The 23,353-nt window shown below is 56.2% G+C and overlaps 8 protein-coding genes across 8 annotated transcripts; 6 read left to right on the top strand and 2 right to left on the bottom strand.

The window, feature by feature from the left end:
• Nucleotides 1-122: 122 nt before the first annotated feature.
• On the top strand, nt 123-1,733 carry J3D65DRAFT_670044 (putative serine/threonine protein kinase; the record flags this gene model as incomplete). Its single annotated transcript, XM_066803261.1, has 2 exons — nt 123-1,547; nt 1,602-1,733. The coding sequence occupies 2 exons, from the start codon at nt 123-125 to the stop codon at nt 1,731-1,733; spliced, it is 1,557 nt and encodes a 518-aa protein (XP_066653419.1).
• Nucleotides 1,734-2,320: 587 nt separating this feature from the next.
• On the top strand, nt 2,321-5,591 carry J3D65DRAFT_484220 (UNC-like C-terminal-domain-containing protein). The gene is made up of 2 exons (XM_066796608.1): nt 2,321-4,660; nt 4,720-5,591. The coding sequence occupies exons 1-2, from the start codon at nt 2,558-2,560 to the stop codon at nt 5,419-5,421; spliced, it is 2,805 nt and encodes a 934-aa protein (XP_066653418.1). The 5' UTR covers nt 2,321-2,557; the 3' UTR covers nt 5,422-5,591.
• Nucleotides 5,592-7,913: 2,322 nt separating this feature from the next.
• J3D65DRAFT_557422 (kinase-like domain-containing protein) lies at nt 7,914-9,533 on the top strand (the record flags this gene model as incomplete). Its single annotated transcript, XM_066797307.1, has 7 exons — nt 7,914-7,959; nt 8,021-8,193; nt 8,276-8,359; nt 8,448-8,796; nt 8,875-9,068; nt 9,126-9,330; nt 9,394-9,533. The coding sequence occupies 7 exons, from the start codon at nt 7,914-7,916 to the stop codon at nt 9,531-9,533; spliced, it is 1,191 nt and encodes a 396-aa protein (XP_066653417.1).
• A 1,851-nt stretch (nt 9,534-11,384) lies between these two features.
• J3D65DRAFT_670041 (cap binding protein) lies at nt 11,385-14,206 on the top strand (the record flags this gene model as incomplete). The annotated part of the gene is made up of 5 exons (XM_066803260.1): nt 11,385-11,460; nt 11,519-11,628; nt 11,699-11,805; nt 11,855-12,125; nt 12,176-14,206. The coding sequence occupies 5 exons, from the start codon at nt 11,385-11,387 to the stop codon at nt 14,204-14,206; spliced, it is 2,595 nt and encodes an 864-aa protein (XP_066653416.1).
• A 234-nt stretch (nt 14,207-14,440) lies between these two features.
• Nucleotides 14,441-15,381, bottom strand: J3D65DRAFT_484088 (uncharacterized protein). Its single transcript, XM_066796607.1, has one exon. It carries the CDS (start codon nt 15,345-15,347, stop codon nt 14,676-14,678), a length of 672 nt encoding a protein of 223 aa, XP_066653415.1. The 5' UTR covers nt 15,348-15,381; the 3' UTR covers nt 14,441-14,675.
• A 540-nt stretch (nt 15,382-15,921) lies between these two features.
• On the bottom strand, nt 15,922-17,463 carry J3D65DRAFT_633276 (TB2/DP1, HVA22 family-domain-containing protein). Its single transcript, XM_066801109.1, has 6 exons — nt 17,052-17,463; nt 16,717-16,923; nt 16,641-16,649; nt 16,541-16,566; nt 16,388-16,483; nt 15,922-16,322 (listed from the first exon to the last, which is right to left on the bottom strand). The coding sequence occupies exons 1-6, from the start codon at nt 17,100-17,102 to the stop codon at nt 16,205-16,207; spliced, it is 507 nt and encodes a 168-aa protein (XP_066653414.1). The 5' UTR covers nt 17,103-17,463; the 3' UTR covers nt 15,922-16,204.
• A 693-nt stretch (nt 17,464-18,156) lies between these two features.
• J3D65DRAFT_670039 (cephalosporin C regulator 1) lies at nt 18,157-20,871 on the top strand (the record flags this gene model as incomplete). Its single annotated transcript, XM_066803259.1, has 4 exons — nt 18,157-18,818; nt 18,875-19,189; nt 19,245-20,605; nt 20,666-20,871. The coding sequence occupies 4 exons, from the start codon at nt 18,157-18,159 to the stop codon at nt 20,869-20,871; spliced, it is 2,544 nt and encodes an 847-aa protein (XP_066653413.1).
• Nucleotides 20,872-22,080: 1,209 nt separating this feature from the next.
• J3D65DRAFT_557019 (peptidyl-tRNA hydrolase-domain-containing protein) lies at nt 22,081-22,692 on the top strand (the record flags this gene model as incomplete). The annotated part of the gene is made up of 1 exon (XM_066797292.1): nt 22,081-22,692. The coding sequence occupies one exon, from the start codon at nt 22,081-22,083 to the stop codon at nt 22,690-22,692; it is 612 nt and encodes a 203-aa protein (XP_066653412.1).
• Nucleotides 22,693-23,353: the final 661 nt, after the last annotated feature.

The raw sequence follows: 23,353 nt of genomic DNA, 5'->3' as shown, positions 1-23,353 counted from the left end.
AGCCCGAGACGTCGAGTCTCTCACCATCGCCTCCTTTCACCCGCCTTCGTCGCCTTCCTCACTCCCGCGTCCGACTCTTTGCACCCCATTCCTGCTCTGCTCCCTCGCCGTGTCCGCTCGTCATGGCCAACAAGACATCCCCCGCCGTGAGCTCCAAGCCGTCTGGTTCTCCGGTCCCCTCCACGTCCACGTCCTCGCTCGCTTCTTCCGACGGCAACTTCGCGCTACCGCCACCAAAAAACACCAACGGCGACGTTCCGCTGGCCAACGGTTCCGCCGCACTAAGGCCCAATCTCCCTTCAAAGAAACCCACCATGTCCTCCCGGATAAGCGGAATTTTTGGTCGCCGCGAACCAGACAGTTCGAGAGAGAGTTCGAGAGTCGTCGTGGACAAGATTCCGGAAAAGGTCGCCGAGAAGTCCCCGTCCAACAGCGACACGCCACCAGCGACTTCGCCCAAACCAGAGCCCAAGCGACAAGCGTCCAAATCAGAAAAACAAGGGACTGCAGCAGCTGAGCGCTCCAAAAGCAATTCGGACAAGAAGAAAGAGCAACAGCAGGCCGCCAACGTCTCCCGACGATTCAGGCTTCACGAAGATGGCTCTCACGAACATCAGCTGAAGATCCAGAAGCGCGAGGAGAAGCTTAAAGACATGTTCCAAAACTTGATGCTGGGCAAGAAGAAGGAATCCCACCCAGATGAGCAGCCGTTGAGCCTAATGTCTGGCTGGGTGGACCAGATCCGAAACGACAAGGAGAAATTCAGTGCCGACCACAAAGGAGGCGCAAGTTCCTCCTTGACTCTAGTACAGAAATATGGAAAATGCCAGGAAATCATCGGACGGGGTGCGTTTGGCATCGTCAAGATCGCACACAAGCCGGACGAGAAGGATCCCAAGCGAGAAAAGCTTTTCGCAGTCAAGGAGTTCAAACAGCGACCCGGCGAGTCGGACAAAAAGTACAACAAACGCCTGACATCCGAATTCTGCATTTCCTCGTCCATGCACCATCCAAACATTATTAACACGCTGGATCTCATCCGCGACGAGAAGGGCGAGTTCTGCGAAGTCATGGAGTACTGCGCCGGCGGTGATCTCTACACTCTGATCCTTGCAGCCGGCCAGCTCGAGGTGGTCGAGGCCGACTGCTTCTTCAAGCAGCTCATGCGCGGCGTCGACTATTTGCACACCATGGGCGTGGCACATCGCGACCTCAAGCCTGAAAATCTACTCCTAACGCAGCACGGCGCCATCAAAATCACCGACTTTGGCAATGGCGAATGCTTCAGGATGGCATGGGAGGAAGAGCCTCACATGACCGCCGGCATTTGTGGCTCAGCGCCCTACATTGCCCCTGAAGAGTACGTCGACGAGGAATTCGACCCGAGAGCTGTCGACGTATGGGCCTGCGGTGTCATATACATGGCCATGAGGACAGGCCGACACCTGTGGCGGGTTGCCAAAAAGGGAGAAGATGAGTTTTACACAAAATACCTCGAGGACCGAAAAGAGGAGAGCGGATACCGACCAATCGAGGTTCTTCGAAGGGTATGTGGCGATTTTCGATCCAAGCCTCGCGTTTGTACTGACTGTCGGCGACAGCGCCAGTGCCGCAACGTCATCTACTCCATCCTAGACCCGAATCCAAACCGCCGGCTCACGGCAGAAGAGGTCAACCGATCAGAGTGGGTCGATCAGATACATCTCTGCAGGGCCGGAGACGAGGGCTTTTAACAATGACGCCAATCAAAGGCCTTTGGGATACTACACGGCTTTTTTGCACATGTCTGACGACTTAACGCCCAACACAATCTGACGGTGATTTTTCCTAGCAGCCTAAATGGCGACAGTGTCCGCCTGTTCTTTCCTTTCTTTGCACTCATTGCACCTTTTATGCGCATGCATTGCTTCGTTCCAGCGCGCATACCCCCTTTTCCATGGCATGACACAAGGTCTGTCTTCGCTGGTCGCATGGCGTTTTTGCGGGAGCCCTGGGATACAAATGCGCTCATGAATCTTTCTTCTTGGGAGCCGGGCGAATGGAAATGTAGAGAGCGGGCCGAAGACTCTTTGTTTTCCTGTGTTTCCCTTCTTTTTTTGGGCGGCCATTTGAAAGACATGGTCCTGACTAGGACCTTTTCGTGCGAACGGGAAGGACGGGCTGCACTATAGAGTCGGCGGAACTGCCGGCGGTGGTGACTTGACAATATCACTGGAAACCGTGAGCAAAACAGAAAACAAAAATCATGACAACACGCCCGCCCATCATCTGCAGCCAGTGCAACTCGTGGAACGAAGGAGAGGTCGTCGGGCCGTCGTTGGCCGCGTCTTGATATAAGGAGGGCTGCGCGGTGGCGGAGGGGCCTAGTCCATGTACGTCGCATGTGGAGTCGTGGCCAGCTTGCTGATTGCCCTGTCCCAGCCCGGGTCTGACCTAACCCACACGTGTGCTGCTCATGACAATTGTTTACCGGCCTTCGTTCGCGATTGCTGCATGCTCTGACCCTTCGCATGCGACTAGCCGGCCAGCCCCATTCGCCGACTGATATGTACGAGCGATGCTCAAGATTGGCCGACATGTCCTCGCGGCGGCCTTCCTCCTTGTCCTCTCGCTCCCACGCGCCGGTTTGGCCGATCCTGTCTTGACCGACTCCAACGTCGCCGTCCCTGACGTTGCAAATTCGGCCTTGACTCCTTTGCCGACCGTCTCAACATGCCGGAGTAGAACCATCAACTACATTACTCACACCCTACCTCAACAATGCTTGAGAGCGAGGTCTACCACGCCTCCGGGGTCCAACTCGACTGCACCCGCCGCCACCGAGTCCGCCGCAACGTCATCGTCGAGTCCCACCGGCTTCGAGGGAAACAGCGAGTCTCACTCTTCTATCAACGCGACACGGAAAGTCGAGAATACAGCTCGAAATGATTCTGCCTCGAGTACTGCTAGCGCCGCCGCAGTTGAAGACACGCCGTCCACTGCATCCCATGCCGCATCTCCGACATTCGAGCCCGAGGCAGAAGCAGATTCGCCGCTAGACACGGCGAATTTTCTGTCTTTCGAGGAGTGGAAGAAACAAAACTTGGCCAAAGCCGGCCAGTCACCAGACAATGTTGGACAGGGTCGCGGGGCCGCTGGAAGCCAGAATAGGAAGCATCGGCCTGTCAACTTGAACAGTGAGCTCGACTTTCTGGGCGAGGATGCCGAAATCGAGCTCGACTTTGGCGGCTTCGGTGCCAACAAAGCCGGCCAGGAAACAGACGTGTCTTCAGGGCTCGAGGCCAAAGCAGTGCGAGCCGATGGCACGGCGAAGGAGGTGCCCGCCAACGGTCGTCCCCGAAGCAAAGATGCCGGCAAAACATGCAAGGAACGATTCAACTACGCCTCCTTCGACTGTGCGGCGACGGTGCTCAAGACAAACTCGCAATGCAAGAGTTCTTCGTCCCTGCTGGTCGAAAACAAGGACAGTTATATGCTGAACGAATGTGCTGCGGACAACAAGTTCGTGATTGTCGAGCTCTGCGATGACATACTGGTTGACACGATTGTCCTGGCCAATTTCGAGTTCTTCAGCTCCATGTTCCGCACGTTTCGAGTGAGTGTCTCGGACCGGTATCCAGTGAAACTGGACCGTTGGAAGGAACTCGGCATTTTCGAGGCGCGAAACAGCCGTGACATTCAAGCCTTCCTCGTCGAGAATCCCCTCATCTGGGCACGATATCTACGGATTGAGTTCTTGTCCTACTACGGCAACGAGTTCTACTGTCCTGTGTCCTTGCTGAGAGTTCACGGGACTACCATGATGGAGGAGTTTCGTCATCAAGAGGAAGCTGCTAGAGGCGACGATGATAGCGAAGAAATCATGGAAAGCGAGGGTGAAGCCATCAAGGCCATTTCATCTAGCTTTCAAGCCTCAGGTCCAACTCAGACACCCGTAGCTGATGAAGCTAATCCATCACCTCACGCGGCGCAGCCTAGCAACACGACCTCTGCAGAAGAAGGTACTCAAGCAGGGGAGAAGGCGAGTAGCTCAACCCAGGCCAGCGGCCAAACTACAAGTCACGGCGTGACGCAGAGCGAGGGCGAGGGCGTGGCTGTCACGAAAGACGGACAGGAGAGACAAACGACACAAACTGCGACTGCCAATACCTCCATCGCCTCTGAAACCCACTATTTACCAGTGGCCAACACCAGTAGTCTTGATGGCGCGGGTGCGTCCAGTACCGCTTCGAACCATACCGAGTCTGGTTCTGCGTCCTCACCCATTGGCCCCACGTCAACCTCCACTGGTCCCATTGTAGGCGCAACTGATGCAAACCATGCCTCTGAAGGTGCGGCTCCATCGCCAGAAGGCGCAACCAATGGAACGGACGTCGCATCTGCACCGTCAAAGACGGGGCAAACCTCCGGGGAAACGGCCAGGCATACAGCAACCCAACCCCAGAATGCGGCGCCAACGACGCAAGAGAGCTTCTTCAAATCCATTCACAAGAGATTGCAGATGCTCGAATCGAACTCTACCCTATCGTTACAGTACATAGAGGACCAATCCCGGATTCTCAGAGACGCCTTTGCAAAGGTTGAAAGGCGGCAGCTTGGCAAGACGGAGAAATTTCTGGAGCATCTCAACAGCACAGTCATGGCTGAGCTGAGGGAGTTTGTGAGTTTGATCCATGTCAATCGAGCCGTATGGCGAGAAACAGCTAACGTGGTGTCCAGCGACAACAGTACGACCAGCTGTGGCAGTCGACGGTGATCGAACTAGAGAACCGTCGCGAGCAACATCAGAGAGAGATGCTGGCCATAAGCACGCGGCTGACGCTACTGGCGGACGAGCTTCTCTTCCAGAAGCGCATGGCCGTGGTGCAGTCTACACTGATTCTGCTGTGCTTGGGACTGGTGCTGTTTGTGCGCTCTGGAAGCAACTATCTGGAACTGCCGCTGGTGCAACAGATGATGCACAAGCTGCAGTTTGACAGCCCTGCCAGCAGCCCGTCGCCCCAACGGTACCGGCGCCACGGGCCGGCGCGCGAGGAGAGGAGCAAGCAGTTTGGAAACATGTCGGACGCGTCCGTGGACGAGCGGCGAAGTCCGCTTCTGGAGTTTTCGCCGCCGACGCCGACATCAGAAGACGACGACGGAGCAGGCCAAGGGTCGTCGAATGGGGGATTCGAGGACAGCCCACCAGGGCCAGTGCGGAAGACGCAGAGCAGCCCTTCGACGCCTCAAGGATCCAGGGACGGGCAAATGGACTGGAGCGGCAGCGAAGCAGAGGCGAGAGGCGAGGCGGACACGATGCGCCGAGTTGGAGCAGGCAGGAGCGGGACTGGCGACGGGCGGGATATCAGCGGCGCGGTCGTCGCAGATCCCAATCAGCATGGAGATTCGGGTGGGTCGGCGACGGATTCGGACGAGGGTTGAACTGCGCGAAGATGCAGCGACACCAAGGCGTGTATGTACAATGTATGGATGCGCATGGTGTGTTTCTTTGCTCGAGCCTCGGAGCAGCACGAGAGTTTGTTTCGGGCGGGAAGCCGTGTGGACCCATCACGAGAGAGTCGGGAATTGCATGACGAAAAAGGGCAGGTACCTACCCAGGCAGGCACACCAGCGGATGTCAAAAAGAAATGACGACTCCTGTTGGTTCACCACACACACGGACGTAGGTACCATAGCATACCTTAGCATACCTTCTTAGCGTACCGCCCTGAGAGCTGGCGAGGCTATGAAATTAGCGAGATGATGGATTTGGACCCAGAAGATGTGGCGCATCACAGTGGGGATGAGGAGGAGCGGAGGAATGTTCACGCAAGTAGAGAGTTGGGGAGAGAAAAAAAAGTCAAGTGTGCCGCCACGGCTGTTGGCACCAAGCCCAAGCAAAGGCAGCAGCAGCAGCAGCAGCAGCAACCTCATGCAGCCATCATGGTCATCTGCAGCGCGGGCTTTGGCGGGCACAGGGAAATCTGCATGGTGGCAGCTGATGCCGCAAGAGCCGCATGCTAGGAATAACCGTCAGCAGGTGCGACTAAAACAAGGCTTCTGGTTGCATCTGCAGGCTCGCCCAAGGTGGGCCTCGAGCAAAGTCTAAACGCCTTTCCAGTTGCATCGGGCGACACGTGTAGGCGGCCATGTGGTTGAGGGAGGGACGGCGTGGAAGATGAAGGCTCTGGAGTTGGTGATGCGTCGGTCTGGTGTCAGAGAGGGAGAATGGAGAGGAAGAGCAGTCAGTCAGCAGGATTGGACGACGACAAGCTCATGACGAGAAGCGAAGCAGACCTAAGGAAGTTCAACAACAACATGTACATATGTAGCCGACTAGGACTGTACCTGACATGGCCCAAGAAGCCGAGTTGTCGTTCTCGCACCGGCAGTCCGTCCCTCCCCGGCGGGCCCCGTCCGTGAGGCCATCACGTGATGTGGGTTTGCGCCGGGACCTGACTGGGACTGGGACTGGGACGGGGACGGGGACGGACTTTGGCAGCCAAGTGGGAAGTGGAGCTGATGGACGGAGACAATCATGTAGTAGTCAACGACGATGATTTTTGCTTCATTTTGGCCGGCCAAGGTGGGCCTGCGGCTGTGTGTGACGAAGGAACACAGCTCAGCTACCTTAGCGGAGCTCATCAACACCACGGCCAAGACGAGGTACATGGGGTGCGAGACTTGTGTCTAGGGCTGTGTGCTGCTAGCTACATGTACATGTCTGTGTCGACGTTGAATTGTCGTTTCTGTTTGCTGGTCGACAACCTAAGCAAATGAAGCGTGGTGCTTGGCTGCCCGCCCACCACTCTCGTCAGTCCCAGGGCTCGCCACGCACCCGGCCCTCATGACGACGATGGGTGGAAAGCGAAGCAGCCTGCAGCAAATCAATCTCTCTCTCCCTCTCTTTCTCTCTCGTCCATTGCAGAGGAACTGAACCATCGAGGCTGTAGGGAAACAGTCGACCAGCCCTGACCTGAGTTCCTTGACCTGGCCTGACGGCCGCCCGCTCGCCCGTCCGCCGCCCACTGCGCTGCGCTGCGCTGCGCTGCGCTGCTGCGCTTGACCCAGGCCACCCCTCCCCCCCCCCCTCGTTGTCGTCGGTCGTGGTCCTGTCTTCTGCTCGTCAAGCGGCCTGCGTACTTTTCCGGATTGACCACGCTCACGCGCACCTAAAAGTTAGCGTGGCCTCGCACCTCTCGCACCAGCTCCCTCTCTCTCGCTCTCTCTCTCTCTCCCTCTCGGCCGCCCTCTCTCGCGTCACCAGTGCACTTGTCATTTCACTGTTTGCCCTGCGACATACAGTACCTACCTACTTACTCAACCCTTCCCTACCCGTCCTCGCGCCTTCTCCCTCCTCTCCCTCCCTCCTCGTCGCCGTCTCCTCTCTCTGATCCCAGCCTCGTCCGCCCGTCAATCCACCAGAGACGACCTACTGTACCTTACCCTACCGACAGTGCACACGGACAGGCACCCCCTCCCCGCCCCACAACACCTGCATTGCCCTCCAGCTGCCCGCTCTCCACCGAGTCAACACACGACACACAGACTCCGCAGCCCAACTTCACACCTCCACCTCTCGGCCACGGCCCTCGATCCACGCCGGCACCCACCAAAACAACAACACTCACCTCGACCGCCGCCGCCGCCGCTGCCATCACCACCGTCGTCGTCCCGCCGTCGCTCCTACGCCCCCTCCGCGAGCGCCAAAGCCATCCCGTCAGCTCCGCCTCCCGCCCGCCGCCATCTCTCAACGCCCCTCCTTTCGCCGGCAACCCCAACGCTCTCGCGTCGCTGCCCGTAGCCTGTCGCCCACGACGGACTCCATCGCCGAGCAACCACCACCATCCCGCCCGCTCCTCTGCTCGGACTCGCCGTCCCCGCGATAGCAATTCGCCCCTTCTGACGCCCTTCCAATTCTCAACGTCGTTGCCATGTCGCAAAATCGGCCATCGGCTTTTTCGAGCCTTCGCATGGGTGGTAAGGACACAACAACCAGTCGGACCGTGTTCGGCTTCGCCTTGCTAACCCCCACGTCCAGAGGTGATACGCGAAAAGGTGCAGGACGGCGTGACTGGCGAGTACAGAGACCTGGCCTACACTCAGTGCAAAATCGTTGGCAATGGCTCCTTTGGCGTCGTCTTCCAGACCAAGCTGTCGCCGAGCGGCGAAGACGCCGCCATCAAGAGGGTCCTGCAGGACAAGCGATTCAAGGTTCGCTCCCATCCACCCATCCATCTGCTTTCCAACCCCTCTCCGCCACGACGCCTCGAGCAACTGACCCGTGACCACGCAGAACCGCGAGCTCCAAATAATGCGCATCGTGCGCCACCCCAACATTGTGGAATTGAAGGCCTTTTTCTACAACAACGGCGAACGGGTAAGAAGGCAACCCCCCGCCCTGCCCTGCCTGGCCTGCTTTGCACCCAGCCGAGGTGCCTCCTTTGCTAACTATCCTCCGCCGACAGAAGGATGAAGTCTACCTCAACCTCGTTCTCGAATATGTCCCAGAAACTGTCTACCGCGCCTCGAGGTATTTCAACAAGTTGAAGACGGTCATGCCGATACTCGAGGTCAAGCTCTACATCTACCAATTGTTCCGCTCTCTTGCATACATCCACTCCCAGGGCATCTGCCATCGGGACATCAAGCCCCAGAATCTCCTCCTTGATCCCAACACGGGCGTGCTGAAGCTGTGTGACTTTGGCAGCGCAAAGATACTGGTCGAGAACGAGCCCAACGTCTCGTACATTTGCTCGAGGTACTACAGGGCCCCGGAGCTGATTTTCGGCGCAACAAACTACACCACGAAGATCGGTACGTCATCGTAATTTTAGCTCAAAACGCCCCTGCTCCCATGGTGATGGACTCGCTAAAGCCTCGCGTTCTTGCCAGATGTATGGTCCACCGGGTGCGTCATGGCCGAATTGATGCTCGGCCAGCCTTTATTCCCGGGAGAATCCGGAATTGACCAGCTGGTCGAGATCATCAAGGTCCTAGGAACGCCGACCCGGGACCAGATTCGCACCATGAATCCCAACTACATGGAGCACAAGTTCCCTCAGATCAAACCCCATCCGTTCAACAAGGTACGGACGAGCGGCCAGGCAATCTTGCAAAACGAGCAAAACTCACCAGCTTATAAGGTTTTCCGTAAAGCGGACCCCAACGCCATCGACCTCATTTCCAAGCTTCTCGAGTACACGCCCACCCAGAGGCTTTCCGCAATCGATGCCATGGTCCACCCCTTCTTTGACGAGTTGAGGGACCCCAACACGAGACTTCCGGACTCTCGTCACCCCAATGGCGCTGTCAAGGAGCTCCCCAATCTCTTTGACTTTACCCTCCACGGTGAGCTGGCCCCGTGTGTATTTGGAAGCGGACTAACAATTTTCCTCTTCTCCTTTCTTGCAGAACTTTCGATCGCGCCACCACTTAACAACAAGCTTGTTCCGCAACACATGCGCGCGACCCTGGCAGCCCGGGGACTCGACATTGATGCGGGCGATTTCAAGCCACTCACGAAAGATCAGATGATGGCTCGATTGGACTAGAGGTCCCGCTGGCATGCGTCATGAGGTCATGTTATGTGTTTTATTGATTTGGCACGGCATTTTCTCTTCGCGGCCCCGACTCATTGCTTTCCTCGCGGGAACAGGGTCGACAGCCATCGTCCTCCGGGCATCAAAATGCAGAGGGCGCTTCGGTACACGTACTGCCTCTCTCCGGACTGACAGCTCCAAAAGTCGCGGACTTCGTCATGCATCACACCGTTTGAGCGGCCTTTTTTTGATTTGCCAAGTTACACATGCTCTGGCCCGCTGCGTAGATGTTATTCCTTCAGCCCATCAGTTCACGTGGATGGATTCGGAGACGGTCAAAGAAATCGAAGGCTTCGCGGTGGCATAACAATGGCTGAGAGAAGTCAAGGTTTGCTGGCCTCCAAAACGAGGCCTATTCTCTTGGTCGCGGCGGGCCCTAACTTCCTACCTTCTTGTCGTTGTTAGTCTCCCTCTTCGGCGCCTTTCCACCAGCGGGATCCCCCTTTTTTTTTTCTCTTTTCTCTTTTCCTTCAACTTTCATCGAGAATCGCGGAGGATATCATCTGAACGTCGTCGTGGCGGGCAAGGCTTCGGGTTTTCCGTGGTTCGTAAGCTGCTGTAACGGGGAGTGGAATACCAATGGCCAATGGTGGTAGATTTCAATATCCTTTTTCATTTCTCTTTTCATTTTTTATTTCTGCTGCGTCTGGCTCATCACTCATCCCCGTCATCCCGAAAACGAAACCGTGAGCGGCCCCTCCCGATTGTTTTGAACATTGACAGCGCAAGAGGAAAACTTTCATCGCTATGTCTCCTTTAGGCTTCACCAAAAAAATAACGTCGGACTCGACCATTCTCGTCCCAAACCCGCGTCTAGCTTGACCAAGGGAAGAGAACCTTGCAGGACATCTTGTTGTAGGGGAGGGGGCTGCTTGTTTTCTGGTCCACGCTTATTCTGACTCTGTTCGAAACGAAACGACAGATCTTGGACCTCTGTTTGTGCTTCTTGTCAACGCCGAGGCCGCTATCTAGGCATGCGCTCCAAAGAGTCTCCAAGTTCACATGTCATATTACTATCAATATTCTTTGCCATTTTTTTGTGGCCTCGACATGGCACCTGACTCTTGATCCGCGCTGACGATTGGCACTATCTCACGTTGAAGGCTGCTCGCTTGCCCGTGGTTCTGTCACGCGGACTTGGGGTTTGGACAATGTGTATAAAAGCCTACACCTCGAGGCACAACTACACCAACTCCAAACACCAGCTCCGTTGCAGCTCCACAACGCCTTGCATGGATACTGTGCCTTCACTTCGAGTCTTGCTGTGGCTCCTGGAGTGAGTCGGCCAAGCTGCTTTTGCCATCATCCAACAGACCCAACGTCCTCTTACTTCAACCTCTCACTTGGATCACATCTTCAACACTGAAGCAAACACACCAATTCATTCAGCCGTGATCTCGACGCTCTACATCTCACTGGAGCCACTGCCAACTTGGAGGCCAGATCATGGCGTCTTTGATGGAAGGCATTGCCTACCAGGATGCATCAACATACCATCTAGACATCAGAGAGGTTGCGGCAGAGCATCGGGCCCTCCAAAAAGATGTTGCGTCGGGTTTGGCTGAAGAGCTGCTCGATAAAATGGTCCTGCACGATGGTGAGGCAGGGCGTGGGGCAAACAGTGCAAACAGTGCAAACACGACTAGCGGCTTGGCGCAGCGCCCCATCCGCGTTCCAACGGGCCCGCGAAGCCGTCGCAACCGCAGGCAAGCTCCCCGACGCGACAGGTACCCTTCCTTATCCAACACCAAGGGTGATTTCTACCGGCCAGGACGACATCGATTTGCCGACCAAGACGTCGAAATGGCCGATGCTGACGATCGCCGCCCCTCGGGTCGCTTCTACAACCGCAACAAGCGCAAGCGTGGTCGCTACGATGGTAAGTTGAGAGAGAGCACCCACATCACCTTGCCATGCGCCATGCTGACTTTTCGCAGAGGATGAGGTCGAAGACCGTCGTGAGGGCAGGCATGCTCCCATGCGCCGCCGTATTGAAGAGTCGTCGGTTTTGAAGCTGCGCAGACAGCTTTTGACCATCGCCGAGTCGGTAAGTCCACCGAAACATGGGTTTCCAACACATCTGCGGCGACGCTGCTTGCTGACGCTCGATCCAACAGCCTGCCAGAGATGCGCAGGATGATGCCCAAGACATTTCCCGCATTGCATCTGACAACGCCGAAGATGAGGACTTCAGGTCGGCGTTTGTGCACTTGACGGTCCAGCTGTGCGTGTCTAAGCCCTTTCACTCATGAGCACGACTGACCTGCTCCTAGCGTCGGAGAACAGCCCTTCAAGATCCCCTTCACGGCAGCCGTAATTCTGTACCTCAACGACACCAAGCCGGATTTGGTCAAGGAAGTTTTGGAGGAAGCGCGCCAGGTTGCACAAGAGAAGCTGGAGGCTGGAAACTGGCGCGGCTTCAAGCTTGTGCTGCGGTTTTTTGCCTGTCTCCAAGGCTTGTTTGAGGATGGAGAAGGAGTCTTCTCGGTTCTCGAAGAGCTCTTCAGCAGAGCCGTCGACTTGCAGGCTGCGTCGTCCGAAGACGTAAGTATCCAGTTGAACGCGTAAAACTGGGGTGCTAACATGTCGAACAGGCCGTTGGCTTGGAACTTGTCAAGATCATCCTCCTCACCATCCCGTACGTCATCGTCGCCGCGCCTGGCCAGGAGCAAAATGCTCTTGACATGCTCGAAAGGACAGAAATCGTTGCTTCTGCGCCGCACGCCCTGGAGCCTCTCGTCGACCCATACCCAGGCGACACCGAAGACAAGCCCTTTGGCTTTCAGAGCTTAATTGGAATTTTGCAGAAACAGCTCCAGAAAGAGGCCTCGCGCGGTTGGAAGCTCGCATGCATTCCGCGAGTCTACGTCAAGCGAGAGAAGGAAGGCAATGTCGACGAGGAGAAGACGGCCACTAAACACAGTTTCCCTGCAATCACGGTTCCATCGCCTGTGAACCCTGGACCCCGTCCTCTTTTCCCCGAGACCTACTTTTCTCTCTACGCCGACCAAGACGTCGAAACGGTCCCCCGAACCTCCGACATCGCCTCGTGCCTCCTCCGGGATGCGCTCGTTGACACGATCAACATCCTCGACTTCAACAGAAACGCTTGTGCCAAGTTCCTCCTCGAGATGGACTGCTACTGGGCCCCCGAAACGTTCGTGAAGCGCGCCACGCCTTTTGACAAGATCAAGGACATTCCGGAAGACCAACCCACCTGGAAGCCTGAGGACATTGCCGTCGACGCCGTCTTCTCCCAGATCCTGTCTCTCCCATCTGCGGAACACAAGCTGGTTTACTACCACTCCCTGATCACAGAGTCCTGCAAACTTGCTCCCGCAGCCGTTGCACCCAGTCTTGGACGTGCCATTCGTTTCCTCTTCCGCCACTTGGACGCCATGGACATGGAAATCTCGTATCGCTACATGGACTGGTTCGCGCACCATCTCAGCAATTTTGAATTTCGCTGGAAGTGGATCGAATGGTCCGAGGACGCTTCAGCATCTGACCTGCACCCGCGCAAAGCATTCATCAACGGCGCGTTGGACAAGGAAATTCGCCTGAGCTTTGCAAAGCGTATCCGTGAGACGCTCCCCGCGGAGTGGCCAAACCTCATTCCCGAGTCAAAAGACAAGGACACGCCCGATTTCAAGTACGAGTCGGACCAGACTCCCTACGCCGCCGAAGGCCGCGAGCTCCTGCAGCTGTTGAAGAAGAAGGCTCCGGAAGAAGAGATCCAGGAAGTGATCAACAAAATTCACGAGCAGGCAGCCGAGCATGGCGTCGCTGATCCCTTGGTCCCATCGACGGATGCGTACATGACTTGCATCTGCTACATCGGCTCCAAGTCTCTTTCGCACGTGCTCTCATGCATTGAACGCTGCAAGGAACGCTTGCTTGGCGTCGGTCCGGCCTCTGAAGCAGCTCGCAGGCAAATCATTTCGTCTGTATTCGACTACTGGAGCGCGCAGCCTGGCATCGCGGTCAATATCGTCGACAAGCTGCTGAACTACACGATCCTGAGCCCCTTGAGCGTCGTGCAATGGGCGCTGAGCGACCGTCTGAACGCAGGCAGGGTGCTTGCCGAAAGCTGGGTGTACGAGATGGTCGCCAATACGGTGGGCAAAGTCACCAACCGCGTCCGCCAGATTGTGGCTGCCAAGCTGCAGCGTGGACTTCCTGCCGAGCAGGTGCAGACTCTGGATGAAGTGCTGGTCAAGGAGCGCGAGGCTATGAGGCAGCTCTTCAGTTTTATTGACGATGCTGTGACGGGCGTTGCCGGTGGAGCCGCGGACCAGTTCATCGAAGAGGACGGCAGCAACGGCTTGAACGAGGACATGGGCAAGCTGGTCAAGGCATGGGGCGAGCGCTGGGCAAGGGTCTTCAGGAGAAAGGCAGCCGTTGAAGAATCAATCGTCGGCGAGACGGCCGTTGAAGCCAAGGCTGCGGCGATGGCTGCGGCACTGGAGGCAGAGCAGGCCAAGGCTGTGGAACAAGCAGAGCAGGAGGCGGCAGCAGCGGCCGCAGTCCTGGACACGAATGGTGCTGTCGATGCAGCAAACGGCGAGGCTGATTTGACTGCGGACAACAACGGGGCCATGGCTGTCGACGATGCTGCTCTTTGAGCCAATGCATGCCAAGCAGCGTAAAAGACGAGGGGACTGACATTGAGGAGCGACAAGGGCGGGAAACGAAAGTTCGATTCTGAGCAGGAGCACTGCTCTGCGGACTGGTTGCTGCGATTGACCACCAAAAGTTTTGCGCGGGGATTGAATGTGTACAACAGGGTTCCGTCACAGTCAGGGAAGAGTCGCAGCATGATGGACTAACGACTGGCGAATTCAGACACATCTGGCTCCCGACAATCACCCGAAGGCAAGGCTGGGTTGGAAGGGTTGGCAGATAGCTGCAAACAAAGCAGCACATGGGGGAAAAAGAAGAAAAAAGAAAAAAGAGGTGGAAAAAAAAAAAAAGGGAGAGGGAGAAGGAGACTCCTTCGTAGCTACACTGCGGTCTAGTCAGGTCGAAGAACATTTGAATTTCTTTCTTTTCCTCGGGAGCCTTGAACGTGAATGACCTTGGCTTTGTTTCTCATCAAAGACATGATGTCATGTATTTTCGAGCCAGCCATGTGCCCTGAGATTTGTTATTGTTATTGTTATTGTTGTTGTTGTTGTTGTTGTTGTTGTCGCCAGCGGCGGCGCCGCCAAAGCTGTTGGTGGAGCTCCTTGGGCGGGTTATTAAGCAAGCGGTTGGACGAATGAAACAAGGGGCAAAACAACAGGCCAAACGCCGCTTGAGTCGGTGGCAGCTGGTCCATGCTCGCACCCGTTGGTGGCGGCGGCGGTGGCACAAGGTGGATGGATGATGGGTGGAACCCATGGTCGTCTTGGACTCCCTCGTCCTCTTCGAACGCAGAGGGCCCATCATCCATCTAGATACGATAAACTTTCTGTAGCTCACCCGTCTGCCGTACCGTACCGCTCCATATGCTTGTTTTGATTCTCTGCAGTGCCTGTCTACGTAGGTACTGCACGTCGCGGTGGGGACTAATGCAGCGGTAGTGAGGGTAGCTGCTGCTGCTGCTGCTGCTTGCCGGCCGTTCGTCCACGACGTCTTGTCGTCGGCCGACTGCCTGCCGACTGCCTGCCTGCCGACTGCCTGCCTGCCTGCCTGCCTGCCTACATGTGCCACTTTGAAGTCGACGTGGTTTGGCAGACCCGACGTGTCCAGCAGCGCAGAGAAAGAGAGAGAGCATTCATTCATTCATTCAGTCCATTTCCTGATTGAGCCTGCATGCATACGTCGGATCGGATTGCAGCTCGCCCCTCAACATCCGGCGTCGCCGCCCCCGCCAGGACGTCCCCTCCTTGTTTTCCCCGTTTGATCGTCCTTCACATGTTCGTGGCTACTTTTTCTCTCGGCTTGTGCTAGTCTTGACGTGGTAGATGATGGCCAGGGACGCGTTTTGGCGCTGCATTCTTGCCATCAACGACTTGAGAGGTTCAGACAGTGCAGACAAAATATGTTGGAATCGTCCGGGACGTGCTGAAACAAGACCCTTTGTGGCCTACCTATTCTTGCTAGTCGGCTTTCTGCATTTGGTTCGTGAAACCAGATGCACGTGACCGGGACGAGGTGTTCCCCGTCGGGCTGGCTCCGTCAGGTGTGCCCAATGGAAGGTTACCTTATCGATCATGGCTCGGTACATGGAGCTCGGGGCACGCGACCAATGACGGCAGAGCGATATCATTCTTCGATGCCCGTGTCACTTTTTGAGGCTCGTTTTCCGACAGCAGCAATGTCGAGACAGGCGAAACAGTGGGAGGTATTGAAAGAGCCAGGCAAATAGACAATACACACGTCCAATGTCATTATTCCGAGACAGTCTATCCGAGGCAGTCGTAATGAGTCCTCACATACATGCCATTCTGTAGCAGTACAGCTTCGCTCCTCCTCGCGTGACCAAAGTCGACGCCCTCCAGATGGTTCAGGGCCAATTGGAGCAACACTTGTATTGGCACCAAAAATTCCGTCAAAATTGTTTGCCAGTCCGGAACGCGGGCCGTGGGTGAATAAAAGACTAATTCAACCAGCGCAAGAGCCAGAAACACGCGAGCGCTCTACTCGGACTTGGCCTGGTCGGCGGTGGCGCGCAGGTTGGAGGCGGTCGAGCCGCCCTGAGTGAAGAAGCGGGAGAAGACTGGCTGGATAAAGGAGCGGAAGATGATTTGAGCACCGCTATTGTTGTTGTTGTCAGTACAGGGGGCGGATTGCGCAGTTGAGGGCGAGCGACGAAGACTCACCTGGTCTGGGGCAGGGCCATCCACAGGATCAAGACAAACTTGAAAGTGTAGTAGAAGGGGAACCAGTAAACGGCGCTAACCATGCTCTCAAAGACGCTTTGATACAGTCAGTCAGTGCGGGAGGAGCGACATGGCGAGCGAGGCAAGACTTACGTGAAAAAGGCAAAAGTCACCCAGTACTAGCAAGAAATCAAACATGTTAGCGGGACTGCAGCCAAGGGCGGGTCAGAAGCTTGTCTCGTCGAGGACGTACCGTCAGCCACTGCAAAGATGCGACGTTAGCGGAAATTCGAGGGTATCATTTCACAGAGGAGAGAGCAAGCACGTACCTGGGTGTCATCGGCCTTGGTGTTGCTGAAGAGAGCCTCGAGCGAGTAGTAGCCGGGAATGGCGAAGCCGGCGACATTGACGAGGAACTCTCCAGCAATGTTGAAGAAGACGAAGAAGAAGTAGAGGGCGCCGACGCCGAGGATGGCGTAGACCTTGGGGACGTTGGTCTGCTTCTCGAAGTTGTTGAGGACGGGGTACTTGGAGAGCTGCAGGCAAGCGGATCAGCGAGGCACGATGGAGGATGCAGGCAGGTTTGCGAGGGCGTAGGTAATGACGAAGGCGCAGCGTGTCCGGACCAGCGACCGTGCAGCAGGCGGGCGGGCGGGCGACGTACCTCTTTGTCGAGCTGGGAGATTTGGTGCTGGGCCTTTTCTTGGAAAGACATGGTGAGTGCAGACGGAGGGATGGTGATGATGATGTGGTGATGGTGGTGGTGGTGGAGGAGAAGGTGGGCAGATGGCAGATGGGGGAGGAAAAGAGAAGAGGTGTCGAGGTGGAGGGCGGAAGGATGAGGTTTGGAAGGTGCGGCACGGTCAGTGCACCCACTCGCTCACCTCAGTGCAGGGGTCGCCGTCACAGCTATGTAGCTAGGGTAATGTAGGTAGGTAGTAAGGTAGCGGGCCAGAGAGCACCCGAGAGCAGGCAGGGCAGGGCAGGGCAGAGCAGCTTCAAGTCGCCAGGTTGCGACAGCGCGGGCAACCACTTGGTCCTCCCTCACCTCACCACCTCAGACCTGCCTGCCTGGGTGACGGGGCAGACCCTGGGCCGTCAGTCAATGGTGCCGAAGGCTAAGCTGACTTCTCACTAGCCACGGAGCCTGGAGGCCGGGCCGGGGGTGTAAACATCCCAGTCACGTGCCGCCCGACGGTACAGTACCTACCGTACCTTAGCTTGCCGTCCGTTGCTGGGAGGGCTTTTGTTTATGCCAACCACACAACCACACAACACATACATCTGCGCTCCTCTCTCTCTCTCCCCTCCTCATCCTCCAACGACACTCTCCCTCCTTCTGTCTCTTTTCCTGCAACTCTGCCCGGGCCCATCCTCCCTCGCCCGTCGCTCCTCGCCCTCGCCCTCGCCCTCGCCCTCGTCCTCGTCCTCGTTGCCCACCGGCTCGTTCCTCACCCGTTGCTGCGTTGCGTGCCAGCCCGCCCGCTCCCACTCCCACGTCCACGCCGCTCTCGCCCCCCTCCGCCGCCGCCCTGGAGTCTGTCCTCAATCGCTTCTCACTCCTCCCATCCTCGGAACCGGCCTCGAGTCAGTCGTCGCGTCCTCCACGATCGACGCAGTCGCCTACTTGATCTGCGACGCCGTCCGCACCATGGTCAGTCTTTTTTGTGGACCCCCCTCCCCCAAGAGAGGGCCCGAGTCGAGTCCCAATCAATGTAAACATTGCTCTGACCCTCACCCAACAACCCCAGGCATCGCAGTTCCCGCCCATGTCCAACCTCCAATCCCTTGGTCATGGACGTCGGTCACGATCAACCACGTCCGTTTCAACAAAGGCCAGCCAGCGACCGTTGTCGCGCGCCTCAACCACCAGCATCCAGTCGGCAACAACCCAGGACCATAGCAACGACTTCCAACCCCATCACTACCAGCAGCATCAACACCAACAGCAACAACAACAACATCCGCTGTCCCACTCCCAGCACATGCCGCATGCCTCGCAGCCCGCCCACATGCAATATGGCGCCATGGACCAGTCTCTCCTCCACGCTGCACACGCCTTGGGCGGCCAGGACAGCATCATGATCAACTCGGTCATGCCTTCGTACGCTCCGCAACCTCATCACCACATGATGCCGCAGCATACTCCCGATCCTCAATACCACCACGCTCCTCCGAACCCCTACATGCACCTCCAACACCAACCCGACTTCGTCAACAACTCGCATGCGCCAACCGCCGTTGCCAGCGGGGCAGAGACGGACGACAAGAAGAAAAAGGGCTCCACAGCAAGTGCTACCAACGACAAGGAGCTGCGTGAGATGCTCTCCAGAGCAGATGGCCGATCTCTCAAGGATGTCGCCGACGAAGTTCTCCGGACAGAACGAACATCCCGTGCCGAAAAATCCAAACAATTGTTTGCAATGCTCTGGTGCGACATGCTCCCCTCTCTCTTCTCCGTCCGTTTTTACTGACCGCTCATTGCAGGTTGAGGTCAACGTGCAAACACGCAAAGACGTCAGTTCCCAGGAATCGAGTCTACTCGCAATACGCAGACCGGTGCGCAACGGAACGGGTCCAGCCGCTCAATCCTGCTTCCTTTGGAAAGCTTGTCCGCGTCATCTTTCCAGGCATTGCGACTCGACGGCTGGGCGTCAGGGGGGAATCCAAATACCATTACGTGGACCTTGCACTCGTCGACGACCCCGTCGATGGAAACGACCTTGAGCGCACTGGCAGCGCACATAGCGCCGACTTTGCTCATTCGAGGCATGGCTCGCAAACCGTCACCATGGACTTCAAGTAAGTGTCGTCATTGTTGATCCTTCGTCTCTGATTTTGACTCTTGGTTGTGCAGCACTATGCCCCGTCTACCTGCGGATACTGCCGCCTTTCCTGGCCAGGAGCAACCCGTCGAAACACAGCAACCCAAACCGCAAAGTACTGGAATGCCCTCGACTGGCCGCGCCTTTGCTGAACCGCTGGTTCCCGGATACGGAACCGCAAGACAGACTTCCATGATGTATGAGCACGAACTGAAATTCCCACCCCCTGACGAGGATTCCTTTCAGGAGAATGATTCGATTGAGCTGCCAAACATCCACGACTACACGCCCCCAAAGACCGACGTCGACGCCGCCAATGCCCTGACCGCCTTGTATCGTACCCATTGCACGTCGTTGGTGGACTGCATCCGCTTTTGCAAGGAAAAGCAATTCTTCCGTTTATTCACTTCCTTCCATGGCACCTTGACTGTTCCCGTCCAAAAGCTGCTTGCGCACCCAAACATGGCTCCCTGGATTCGAGAATGTGATTGGCTCATGTACCAAAAGATGATTCGCTTCGTATCTCGACTTACATTGCAAGTGACGCCTCCTGTTGTCATGAACTTTTTCAACAACATTGCGCGCGACTTGTACAAGCACATTAGCAAGACTTTCCAGGGCCACCCGATCCACGTTTTGGAAGCAAGGCTGGAACCCGCAACGCTCTTTGCTCAACTGCTTCACCGCATGCTGAGGGCCAACCAGGCCGCTCACGCCGCCGCGGCTCTTCTCATGATTGACCAGAATCGCAATCAAATGTGGATGGACTGGGTCACCTTTGTAAATCCAAAGAGGATCCTGGAGAGCGAGCTGCCCGGCTGCGGGTACGAGGAGGTCTACAAGATTATTACGCACGACGTTCGGAGCCTGCTGCAACCCCTGTCGACGCCCGTCTGGCTGGAAAATGGGACACATTACCAGGAAGCTGCCTTGCAGGCGAACAAGCAGTACGGCGATTGCCCTGTGACCAATGAGACGGTGATTGACAGGCTCGCATACTTCCTGTCACACATTTCATCCCGATTTCCCAAGGCTGAAACTCGGACCATGCTGCACTGCATCAGTGCAATCGGAACTGCAGCTTGTCGGGAAATCACTGTCGAAAACGGTGCCAGCTTTTCCCCGTGGTGGATTACAAAGGTCTTCGTCGATGAGCTAAGTCTGTGGTTGGCGTCGCTCGGCGGCTTTTTGGATCACAAGCCGCCGGAGCGCAAGAGGACCCCCAGCCAAGCCATGGTCCCCGCGGAAAACACATCAGAGGACAGAATCGACGGCGGAGGTGCGGTACGAGGTAACAGCCAAGAAGATAGTCGCTATAGCAGCTTGGGTGCCGACTTTTCGATGGATGCCAGCTTTTTGAGCAACCAGGGCAAGAGCAGTTCAGGGAATGATAGTACGTAATTGTCTTTTTGCAAACGAAACAACTGCCGTTGCTGACATATGCGATCAATAGTGGACGTCCCAGGCGCCCAGGAATCTCTGAACCACAACAACAACAACAAGTATCAAGCCTACGGCATGGAGCTCGACGACAGCCAAGACCACGATGATAGCGGCATCGGCATGTCGCTCATGGACGATAGCCTCGGTCTTTCAAAGAGCTACATGGGTCAAGAAAGCACGGCAAACTTCATGCAAGGCGGCATGAATGTCGGCTGAACCAACCGTCGGCAGGAATCGAAAAAGAAAAGAAAAAAAGAACTCATCTCACCAAAATGTCCCCATCACATGTACGACGCTTCGAGGGCGACCTGAAGCTGTCGAGCGATACGACCGTCTCCGATGACACGACTCGCATAGACAACCGGAAAGACAGGGATGTTCTGTTGATACTCTAAACTTGTACAGAGGCCTGTGTACCAGCAGGATGGAGTTGTTCGGTTAATGTTGTCTATCCCCGCGTTCTTTGTTTTCCTTTTTTTTTTTTTTTTTTTTTTCCTTTCTCTTGACTCGGGTAATGGGGTTTGTTTTCAGACTTCGCTTCTTCACAGTGTACACTGCTGTCCGACACTGCTGGCTTCCATTGTACGGATTTTAGTTCAACTTTTTCTGATCTTTCCTTGTGTACTCCGGAGTTTGGGATCAGGTTTCCTCTACGGGCTCCCGGCGCGCTCCTTGGATGAAATCTGCTTGGGGCGTGATTGGTTGGCGATACCTGTGCGAGAGCTGCACTTTTTGGGCTTTGTCCAGTACATCTCTTAGTCCCTTTTCAAACACACATCTTCTCACTTCCGGTTCTCTGGTTCGGTTTGTTGTTGACTCATCTGCTGCTTACTACGCCATTGTACCGTGGCTGCGGTGGCGGTGACCCCAATGAGAATTCGACTTGTCAACTTGCGGTTAAAACTCCAAAAGTGCTTTGCCTAAATACCTACGAGAGGCTGCGTGATTTCGTACACCAAATCTGCAATGCGAAATTCCACCTTTTCAAAAAAAAACATGACTCCTCAAGCTTCAACGCAAGGTTTGGGTGCGGCCGCCGACGCGGTCCTTGACACGGTCCCCGACGCGTGTGGCGTCGGAAAAGTTGCTGCACCTCCCCGACCCTTGCCCGACACCACCTCGTCCCATCCAAAAGATCTGCCTGCACGCGGAGACGAGCCGAGGGAGGAAGACACGGCGGAGGACTGGGAAGACAGAAAAGGCAAGAGAGGAAAAAGCAACGAGCGGAAAAGCGCCGCACCGACGGCCCAGAACCGCAACAAGCAGTCGTCGTCGTCGTCGTCGTCGTCGTCGTCGTCGTCGTCGAAAACCAAGGCAGTCCAACAGCGCAACTCGGTGCCCCCGGCCATGTTTGGCTCCGCAAAACCCGCCGTACCGCTCTTCATCGCTTCAATCGGCAACCCAGCGCCCAAGTATGCCAACACAATGCACTCGGCCGGCCATGTGGTGCTGGCGCGCATACGAGAGCTGCGCGACTTCGCAGCGTTTCGCCCAAGCCGACGCCTCGCCAATGGGCTGGTAACATACGAAGCGGATCCGATACGCAAGCACGAGTTCACCGCGAACCCGATCAAGCTGCTGACGGGGCGGCTTGAAGAAACGCGGCCAGAGAACATACCGACGGGCGAGGAAAATTGGACGCTGTGGCAGAGCCCGACGCTGATGAACGTGTCGGGCAAGGCGGTGCGCACGGCGTTCAACGAGTGGCGCAAGGAGACGGCCGAGTTTGCCAACAGCGGGCTGCTGGTCGTGCTGCACGACGAGCTGGAACAGCCGCTGGGAAAGGTGCGCGTTCGCCGCGCTGGCGGCTCCCACAAGGGCCACAACGGTCTCAAGAGCTTGGGCGCCTACCTGTCCAACACGCCGTATATCAAGGTGGGCATAGGCATCGGTCGCCCAGAGAGCAGATCCCCCGAGGACGTGGCAAAGTATGTGCTGCGCAAGATGTCGCCGCACGAGCTCATCACCGTGCGCGAGGCCGCTGGCGACGTCATTGGGAAGCTGAGGGAGATCCAAGAGGGCAATCTGAAGGCGTGAAGCAGAAGACTGTGGAATATATCGCCACGGCCACCGCCAACCAGCGAGCCCAATTGGGACGACACTACCTGTCCATGTCATAAAACAACACCAACGCTTTGGAAATGCCGCCTCGCATTCGGTGTGTGGGACACAAGCTTATGAATGTCGACGAGCCCCTTGCGATGCCAGTGCTAGACAGCGGTCTGCTTCCACTGCGCGTCCAGAACAATGTACAAGAAGAAGACTTTCAGAATCCCGCACACGTCTCCGCAGGACACGTTGGTCCACTTCCGACCTTCCAAGGGAACACGGAGCTTCTAGAGCAGGGAGACACAGCATGTAGCGCCACGCTACGAGAGGGACTTTCCAGATAGATGCGCGGCCATGGTTTCCTCGCTCAAAAAGCAAGTCAAAGATATCACTTGGTTCACTCCATGCATTCAGCCTTTGTTATGTGTTTGAATACCCGCAGATAGGTAGGGGGTTTGGCTTTCTTTTCTTTTATTCTCATCACCTGTGGATTAGAACGATTTATTCAACGTCTTTCGAGATGCAAGAGGAGTAGACGCTCTCGTCGCCTTTCGAGTCAAATAGCTGTTTCTCCCCATTTGCACTGAAATATTCACGTCTCTTTCTGTGCTTATACTCTGAGAGCGTCATCCTGCATATGAAGGATGGG

This window comes from Phyllosticta citribraziliensis (assembly GCF_038025025.1).
Source record: "Phyllosticta citribraziliensis strain CPC 17464 chromosome Unknown J3D65scaffold_9, whole genome shotgun sequence".
NCBI lineage: Eukaryota > Fungi > Ascomycota > Dothideomycetes > Botryosphaeriales > Phyllostictaceae > Phyllosticta > Phyllosticta citribraziliensis.
Note: the sequence above shows the minus strand (reverse complement) of the source record. Positions and strands in the feature narration are given on the sequence as shown.